We start from the raw sequence: 9,993 nt of genomic DNA on the forward strand, positions 1-9,993 counted from the left end.
GATGAGGGCAATGAATGTCCAAATGCGCTTTACACAATTGATGTGTGTATGGATTGTGATGAGTTGTATGAGCCCCTAATACAATGATTTAAAAAAAATTATGTTGGCGGCATATGTGCAAATGTGCTTGACACACTGGATGAATATATGGATTGTAATGGGAGGTGGAAGATTCCCCAATAAAAGTAAAAAAAAAAAAAAGATTAGAAAGGACCCAGATTCCCAGAAAGGTGGCCTTAGTAAGCATGGGGCTGGGAAGAGACGGACAGAAACAGAATCCGGCAGTCAGGAAACCCATCTACAGCTTCTTGTTGGGACCGCCCATGTTCTCGCCCCCTGCTGCTCACCGGCAGGCCCCTCCCACCCCATCCCCGGTGCCCACCTCTCTGCCAGGTGATGGTCGCGGGGTCGATGCTGAGGCGGGCGAATCTGTTGACCTCCTCCTCCGTCAGCAGGCTAGGGTCAGTCTTGTGGATGCCCAGTTTCTAAGGACGAGGAGAACCACGGTCAGAGTATCACAGGATGGCGCGCGGTCAGCCGTTTAAGACCCAGGGGCGGCCTGCTCCGTACACCATTCTAAAACACAGCTCAGGGGACTGTGATGATGACCCCCGGCTGCCGGCTGATTCCCCCAGAGGGTCCACAGCTCTGTGCTCAGCAGAGGGGCAGACTGCAGCTGTCCGAGGGAGCAGCACCCCCCCCCCCCCCTGTGGAGTCTTATTTTTTCAAATACATGTATCAGTAATACTATGTCTCATTTTTGAAACACGTAGTGAAAACGTTTAATACAAAAGGAGCACCTGGCGAAGGCAAACAGGTTAAGAGCCCCAAAGGCCAGCCGTTCCAAGCCACCCAGGTGACTCGGAAGAATGGCCCGGCGATCTGATTCCGAACGGTCGCATCCACGGAAAGCTTACGGAGAACGGTCGCATCCACGGAAAGCTTACGGAGCACAGTTCGACTCCAACACAGGTGGAATCGCGAAGAGACTCGATGGAAACGGGCTCGGAGGTTTGGTTTGCTTCTGTTCCCCGCCCCGCCCCATTCCATAAAAGTGTACAGAAAATCTTTCAGAAACAAGAGTACATGGTCTAGCTGCCAGGACTTGCCTGCTACTCATTATTCTCAATCAACGGAGCTTCCTTCAATAGGGTGCAAGGGAGCGCCTCTTTGCCAAGCAGCATCTGTACATTATACTATTAAGGCTCGGTTCTTAGTGCCCTGTGTCTCAGAATATAGGCAGCAAGGACAAGAAGTGCGTTTAGTGCACCAAAAACGAAGGGAGAGAAATTACCATCCTTTAGAAACAAAACCAATTGCTGGATCAGGACAACCCGCCATGGGCAACGCCAACTGCTCTTTTTACAGAAGAAGAAATGAGACCTGCATGGGCGGACAGACCTGGACTTCTCGGAGAGGCCTGATGTCAGACCTGACACTGAGCTCTGCTACAGGCTCTGTCCCGCTTAGTGTACCATCAACCCGAGAGGATGCGAAAACCCACATCCCGCTCAGAATGCCCGGCTTTGCCCATCTTCCCGGTCGGGCTTCCACAAACTGCAGACTTACTTTCAATCGAGCAAGCTGGATTTTTGAAAACGCCCGCACGCCGTTCACCAATGGCACCAGCCGGTTGTACAGGGCCTGATACAACAGAAGAAACAAAACAAAACTCCTATCAACATGTCAGCCTGACCGTGAACTTGGACAGCTCTCAGGATATGACAAAGTTCATTACATTTCGATCCAAGCTGTTGAGATTACAGGCACCCATTAAAATTCTTGGGCTAACGTAAACAATGTGGACTTACATCCTCGTCATTGGAAAAATCTGAGCAGAACTGAAGAAATGCATACTGCACAGAGTTGGCATAAATATGTTTCTTGATGTATAGAAGTTGTATAATGTGCATTCTCAATAAACTGATATAACCATCAAATGAGTTGTATAAACAATGTAGACTTACATTCTTATCATTTGAATTAACCTGACCACCGCTGAAATAATGCACATTGTAAGGAGTTTGTGTATATTTCTTGTGTAGAGAGTTGTATACTATGCATGATTCTCAAAGAGCTCTAACAAATCAACTCTGAACTCTGCTTCAAAAAACGGTCATTGAAGAGAATCAGGGCTTGTGTTGTACTAAGTGCCAGAAAGTTCCATTTGAATCCATGCCCTAATTAGTACGCAGCACTCTAGCTGCATCAGGTATATTAAATGTCCCCCTTCAGAACAAAGGTGCCGGGGGCCCCACAGAAGGCCCGACTTTGTAGCAACACAGCGAGGACAGCTGCGTGCACCTTCAGTGCCTTGGGCCCAGAACCAGAAGGAAGAGACTGGTCTACCAGATACCTTCATGAGGAAACTCTTGCCTGTAGCCCAGTTGGTTTAATAAATGTAACTAGCATGATTTTCCCAACATGTCAGTGGACTCAACCACATCCCAGAATCCGATGATTGGTGTGGATCTGCTCTCCAAGAAATAAAAACAGTAAGTAAAATTACGAAATGCTTAGCAAGGTTTCAGACCATCTAACAGACTCTCACAACCGTCTTAACCCAGGACCTCCAGTGTAAGGTGTTCCAAGGGGCCGACCAGGACTCTTCCTCTCACCTTATCTGTTTGCGTATTTTCGTGTAAAATCCTTGTGTCAATGGCGGCTGCCAGCAAGTTGTTGGCCGCAGTGATGGCGTGGATGTCCCCCGTCAGGTGAAGGTTGAACTGGAAAGGCAATGAAAGTGTCTTTCTGAGACACAGTGTGGGAATTGCGCCCCATCTGATCCCGCCACACCAAGGCAAAGCACTGGGGGAGTGCAGCGGAACAGCAAGGGAATGGAGCGGCAAGGTCCCCAGGGAATGCTGAAGGTGGACTTTGGGGCCAGAGCGTGGTGCCCCAACAGACTGGACTGGGAAACACTCCAAAAGGCCAACAAACAATCCTTGAACTAACTACAAGCTTTTCTTTCTTGTTTTGTTTTGTTCTTTGTCAGTGGTTTGTTATTATCTCCGCAGGTCTGTCTAAATAAGATAGGCTGAATGAACAATCTGGAGGAGAAAACAATGGGACCGACAGTTCCAGGGGGACGTGTGAGAGGGGGAGGTGGGGGAAAGGAAGTGGTGTCAACAAACACAGGGACAAGGAAACAAGTGATCCAAATTGGTGGTGAGGTAGGTGGGTGTGGGAGGTCTGATAGGGCATGATCAAGGGGAATGTAACAAAGAGGAATTGCTGAAACCCTGAGCATGATAGTGGGACAGGAGGAAAGTCAAGGGAAATAGAGGAAAGAGCTGGGAGGCAAAGGGCAGTTATAGAGGTCTAGATAAAGACCTGTACATATGCAAATATATTTATATGAGGATGAGGAAACAGATCTATGTGCATATATATTTATAGGTTTAGTATTAAGGTAGCAGAAGGACATTGGGCCTCTACTCAAGTACTCCCTCAACGCAAGAATACTTTCTTCTATTAAATTGGCATTCTATGATGCTCACCTTCCCGACACAACTGCTGAAGACAAAGCGGGTGAATAAGCCAATGTGGTGAAGAAAGCTAGTGGTGCCCGGCTATCAAAAGATATAGCATCTGGGGTCTTAAAAGCTTGACGGTAAACAAGTGGCCATCTAGCTAAGAACCAACAAAGACCATATGGAAGAACACACCAGCCTGTATGATAATGAGGTGCCGAAGGGATCAGTTATCAGGTATCAGAGAACCAAAAATCATATCATTGCATGCTCACCTCCATGATACGATCGCTGAAGACAAATGGGTGCCTAAGCAAATGTGGAGAAGAAAGCTGATGGTGCCCGGCTATCAAAAGATATAGTGTCTGGGGTCTTAAAGGCTTAAAGGTAAACAAGTAGCCATCTAGCCCAGAAGCAACAAAGCCCACATGGATGAAGCACACCAGCTTGTGCGATCACAAGGTGTTGAAAGTATCGGGTATAAGGCATCATCAGAACGAAAAATCTTACCATAGTGAATGAAGGGGGGAGTGCGGAGTGGAGACCCAAAGCCCATTAGTAGGCCACTGGAGACCCCCTTGCAGAGGGGTCTCGGGGAGGAGATGAGCCAGTCAGCGTGCAATGTAGCAACGATGAAAAATACAACTTTCCTCTAGTTCCTAAATGCTTCATCCTCCCGCCACCCCCACCAACCCGCCCCACCACCCTACCATGATTCGAATTCTAGCTTGCAAGTCTGGCTAGGCCAGAGGATGTACACTGGTACAGATAGGAACTGGAAACACAGCGAATCCAGGGTGGATGATCCCTTTAGGACCAGTGGTCTGAGTGGCGTTACTGGGAGGGTAGAGGGAGAGTGGTTTGGAAAGGGGGAACTGATTACAAGGATCTACATGTGACCTCCTCCCTGGGGGACAGACAACAGAAAAGTGGGTGACGGGAGACGTCGGAAAGTGCAAGATATGACAAAATAATAATTTATAAATTTTATGAAGGACTCATGAGGGAGGGGGGGGGGAGGGGAGGGAGGGGATAAAAATGGGGACCTGACGCCAGGGGCTTAAGTGGAGAGCAAATATTTTGACAATGATGAAGGCAAAGAATGTACAAAAGTGCTTTACACAATTGATGTGTGTATGGATTGTGATAAGAGTTGTGTGAGCCCTAATGAAGTGATTTAAAAAAAAGTGTCTTTCTATCTTTCTCAAAACACCACTGCACTCAAGGGCTTTGGAATACATATAAGAGCGTGCTTCTTCCACACCCTCAACTGTTCACGCGAGAACACTCGCATGGGCGAGAGGGTGCGCTGGACTCAAAGCTATTCCGGTGACAGCTGAGTCGCCCCGTGGGGTTTTCGGATGGTCGTCCTGGTGGTAGCAGATCGCTAGGGCCCTCTCCTGCAACCTTCCGGCTGGGAGAACCTGTTGCACCAGGCACTAGAACGGAGGCTACCGGTGCTCTTTCCCCATTTATTCTGTGCAAATCCCTTATTGTGGTATCTCCGTGCATCTGGAAGAGGCCGGGTCTTCCTGAGTAGGGTCGTATAACTGATGACAAATAGCAGCCAGTTCAGCCTCTGATCCAGAACCCAGATGGGTGGTAGGGTTCAGATATGGGGGGAGAAGTTAGAGAGGTAATGTGATATATGTGTGTGCAGATGGATAAATAGATAAAGCTAACTCAGAGAACGAGATAGACAGAGAGCTATGTAGATAAATAGGGACATATTTACAACACGAATTCTTACAAGGCATCGGCCAGCACCCGTGAATCAAAATCAGTATTTTTTTCAGCCAATTATATGAATATTCCTACCAAGGAGCATCAACAAAATCCCAAATAGGTCTTACACTGCAGTAAACTGTCAGGTTCTGCCATCAAATGAGTTGTGCACAGTTTGGGCTTTAGGATTTTGGAGCAGTGGGCAAAGGGCAGCGGGCCTGGACCTGGGGGGAGCACAGGTCACACATGACACCCGTCTCTCTGGGTCTTACCTCCTCCATGGGGATGACCTGGGCATACCCGCCTCCCGCGGCGCCTCCTAAACAAGAGAGCAAGCAGGCAGCAGTTGAAATGTGGATCCAAGTACAGCCACACAGGATAGATGCAGCCCAGGGGACAGAGCTCCCCCGGCCCATCAGGGAGGCACATACCCCCAAGGTGACACGGAACAGTTTTGGTCAAATCAGAAGGAAACTTCATAGAGTCACACTTGGTCCATCGTGCAAGCAAGGCTCGTTATGACTAATTCACTGAGCCTAATGCTTTCAAGCTTCGCCCGTGTGGCAGCATGCACCGGGCCTTTATTTCTCTTTAAAGCGAAAGACTGTCCCACACTACGTATAGCCCACACAGGATGTATGCACAGTTGTCTCTGGATGCACCTGCATAGCCTGGTCCGTGCTCTGGCTCGTATGCACAGGACTGCACTGATCTGTGGTCTTGGGGGGCACTGAACTTCTGTTCAGGGAGGTGGAAAAGTGTGAACGAGTGTAACAGCAATGAACAACACCATTAGGATAACTCATGTCACGGGCTTGTGCACTCATGAAGAATGCAGAAATGGGGAGAGATCTGAGACCCAGGTGAGAACTCCGACTTATCTTTCCTACACCAGGGCTGGCATCATCTTCATTGTACGTGCTAGCTCACTGGCCCGTACAACAACCAGTGGGGCTGGACCCCCTCTTTCTTAGACGTAACAGCTCACAAGACGCGGTGCCTGGCTACGTGAGAACATCCTTGACCTTCTCACCCCAAGTCTAGTGTTCCCCCCACGACATAACGTAGGAAATGTTCTAAGAGTGGTCAGTCCTTGAGCTAGAAAGTATTAATGTGTATAAGAGTAATACAGGCCCTATACTGTTAAGAAGCTGGGCATGCCAAGAACACGCAGTAACTGCAGCAATAAACATGACTGCAGAGTGAGCGAGAGAATGATTTCATGATCATAAATCAATGGAGGAGGAGGTGGAGGAGGAATCAGCATGGTGGTCCCAGATATCACCTCCCTCCCGCAGCCAGGGGGAGTTTCATGCTCTCTGTCCACAGCTGCGGCAGCTCCAGCGAGGCCCTAAGACCGACCCCACACCGTGACATTGAGAGCCAGAGTGTGTATGTGTGTGTGGGGGGAGGGTGGGGGGGTGCTGCTTCAAAGGAAGGACCCTTCGCTACAGCTGGGGTGAAAACCCTGCCCATGAGAAGAGCAGCACTTCAACCTCGCTTGGCAGAGACAGTCGGGGGGCGGGGGTTGGAGGTGGGGGGGGCCAGAAAACATCTGCCAAGGTGCAAGAGCTGGGCTGTGGCCAGCTTCCTCTGCCCCTCTGCCTGCCCAGGGGGCAAACCTGGGCCAACACCAGGGACTGCGTGTGCCAGAAGAGCTGGTTGCAGGGCAGACTAGAGAATCACAATGCTTTCAACTAGCTTTGACTTCCTCTCCGTTGGGGACGCGCGCTGTTCCTCCCCCAAGTTTGACTCTGAAAAATCGACGAGGTTGAATCAATTACCTTTGACACCGAACGTGGGTCCCTGAGAAGGCTGCCTGAGACAGGCGAAGGAGTTGACGTTGAGATGTGCGGTCAGGGCCTGGACCAGCCCAACTGTCACGGTGCTCTTCCCTTCGCCCAGAGGGGTGGGCGTGATCCTGACGGGAGGGAGGGAGGACGGAGAAGCACATTCGTCATGTTTCCCGGCCACTGTGGGGGTCATGGGGATCCCCAGTGTGACAGTCTCTCTCCCACCATATCATCAGGTGGGGTTGAATCACAGGCAACCTTTACGTTAACTGTCAAGAACAAGCCATTTGAACCAGCCCCCTTGAGAAAGGCCTGTCCTAGTCCTATGTGGCTGGACCACAGTGGTCCCAGGAAGGGGGATTCATAAGGTAGATTTTAGAAGGGGGGTGTAGTTTCCAATAGGCTGTGCCAAACCAACCTCGGTACTAAAGCCACCCCAATGGGTGCTGGGAAAGAACAGGCCGTTCCAAAAACCAGATGGGAATTCTACTTTCTGGGGAGCTAACAGCAAGGAGTGTGAGAAAGAAGAACATGGTCTCACAGTTGATTATGGTGATGATGGTACAGCTCTTCTTGATAGAATCAAACTATTGAATGGTATGGCACTTGGCTTATGTCCCAATAAAGCTGTTTATAAAAGCAACAAAGGCCTCTCTCTTTTGGGGGGATGGTAGTCTACCCACAGCAGGCAGGCCGTCCTTAAGTAAAGAGAGAAACACACCTTAGCTGGAAGACCCAAAGAGGAAGAGTTGAGTGGGTCGTGAGGATCATCCATGGTGAGAAATAGCAATGAACCATCTGTCAGGGGGTTTATATAATAAAGCTGATTCCAAGATCCTTAATCAAGAGGGAAGAGGAAGGGTTGGAATCACGCCGCTGTCTCCTGCTGATGGGCAATGTAGCTTTCTTTCTTCCGAAGTCAGCCCTTCTAGAGACACCGGCCCAGTATCCGTCCCCACGTTGTCCTAACACCGTCCAGGTGACGAGCCCATTGTAGTAGGCCGTGCTTGGGCATGCTACCACCCATTGTTACCCCAATCGTCACTGAACTGCCCAACACGACCAGAGATTGCCTGTATATGGGGACCTCTGTGACTGGCAGGATGTTTGGAAGCGCTATGCCAGCCCTTTCTTCCTCATCCACTTTCATCTAGAAGCCACGCTGAAACCTGCTGGGCATCCCGGCAACAGGCCAGGCCCCACAGATGGATGCGGGAAGCTGGGTCTGAGACCCTGGCTGGCAGTCCCCTCCAACTCATTCTAAGTAGCAAATCAGGGGGCAGGGTGAACAGTTGCCCCCAACAGCGACGTGACGATGCGCACACGTGGGTGCAAGCACTTCACTTGGAGTCTTGCTCTGAGCTACCAAGGGAAGAAAAGCCGAAAAAACATTACAGCCATCACCCTCTCACTCCAGCCAGCAAGGGGAAGAGACCAAGCAGGGGTGTCTAAGTTCCATCCCGCGCATCCACATCAGGGAGGCCCCCACTCCCACTGCCAAGGAGAAAAGCCAAAAGGGGGCAAAAGCCAAAAGCAGACACACCCAAGATGACCTGCTCAGGCTTCAGCTTGCCGGCCAAGGCTTAATTCGAAACACAGCCCTGCTCCGCTTGCCGCCAACTAACACATTTCAGGAGAATCCCCAACATAGGACGTATTTATTAGGAGCAATAAAAAGAGAGCAATAGAAAATCATTCTAAAAATCAAAGAAACCAAGAACTTTTGTTTCTATCTCCCTCTTGCATTTTGGTATCAAAATGTGTTTTATTTTTCCACCCAGGATCCTTAGCTCAGATGGCAAATGACGGAGCCGATTTCAGAGAGCTGCACCCACCACACGGACCTACGTTCTTTTTCCGAAAATTTCTCGTTTATGGAGATGGAACTGTGATTGTCCGTCCCAGGCCGTCACCACCACCCTCACCCCCATGACCTTCCTCAACTTGCTGGCGCAGAAGTATGCTGTCCCTACTAGATGATCAGCTATGTCCATCTGGTAACTAACAGAAGGTCTGACCTGAGCCCTCTTGGTCTCTGAGTGGCCTGGAGGTTTGCTTAGGTGAGGGTGAGGTCCACCTGCACTGTCCCAGCCAGAGCACCTCTCCCTGACATTCAGTCAACAGCCTGGAGGACAGAGCACACCTGCTGCCCGTGGGGTTCTGAGATAGCAACTGTTTACCGGAGTAGAAAACTGATGGTTTAAAACTGCGGACCTTGGGGGTTGCAGTCTAACACTTATAACCACGATGGCACCAGAGCTCCAACAAGCAAAATGGGCTGACAACAGAATGACTTCTCGTTCAGGCAATGATTATTGATCGTGAAAGGCAGTAAAATGCCTCACTTACTGGCAATCTGGACACAGTCAGTAGGAAGTTGACCGTTCAAGCAAAAGTCAAGGATATTGCTTCTGCCGAGAGAAGTACGTACTGACCCTCCTCTCCAAAGCAGGGTCACGGCCACCAAGAACACGAGCAGCTCTGACCGTGACCTTCAGACAGGAGGGGCAGGCTGCCCGGCTCAGCCAGCCTAGGCTCCAAGCCTGCCCTGGTTTCAGTCTGGACACACCCCCGGGACTTTCCCAAGCCGATCTTGATTACATCCGGCCTCACTGTGTAATGGTCAACAGAGCACAGTGCAGACATTTTTCCGTGACCAAACCGAAAGCTCATCTCCGCTTTAAAAAAAGATGAACAGGGCCAACCTTCTGAAACTTAAACACTTTTGTAGTGTTCCCCAGTGCTTGAAATGTCTGTGCACTATTATAGTAAGGTAAAATAAAGCAAAACAAATACATGTAAACACCACGTCTGCAGATTTATCATTTTTGCCTATACGTGTGCATGTGCACGCAAGCAGGAAAAGGGTAATGGAAAAAAGCCAAGATGTATTGCCATTGGGTCTGATCACCATGGCCCTATTGGACAGAGTAGGCCTGCCCCTGTGGGTTTTCAAGACAAGAAATGGTTACAGGAGCACCTGGGCTGCGGGGAGTGGGAGG

General features: G+C 49.8%; 1 protein-coding gene across 2 annotated transcripts in view; it reads right to left on the reverse strand.

Moving 5' to 3' along the window:
* The window catches only part of MTHFD1L (methylenetetrahydrofolate dehydrogenase (NADP+ dependent) 1 like), a 169,730-nt gene that overhangs the window by 110,086 nt on the left and 49,651 nt on the right, over positions 1-9,993 (reverse strand). For both annotated transcript variants that reach the window (XM_045294645.1, XM_030886872.2), the window contains 5 exons: positions 6,983-7,119; positions 5,471-5,517; positions 2,619-2,726; positions 1,570-1,644; positions 383-485 (listed from right to left, as the gene is read on the reverse strand). In XM_045294645.1, the coding sequence (XP_045150580.1) occupies positions 383-485; positions 1,570-1,644; positions 2,619-2,726; positions 5,471-5,517; positions 6,983-7,119 (470 nt within the window). The remainder of the gene's footprint in view (positions 1-382; positions 486-1,569; positions 1,645-2,618; positions 2,727-5,470; positions 5,518-6,982; positions 7,120-9,993) is intronic.

The sequence above is a fragment of the Echinops telfairi genome, unplaced genomic scaffold (genome assembly GCF_000313985.2).
Source record: "Echinops telfairi isolate 266 unplaced genomic scaffold, ASM31398v2 ScPeMD7_3533;HRSCAF=4204_0, whole genome shotgun sequence".
Classification (NCBI taxonomy): domain Eukaryota; kingdom Metazoa; phylum Chordata; class Mammalia; order Afrosoricida; family Tenrecidae; genus Echinops; species Echinops telfairi.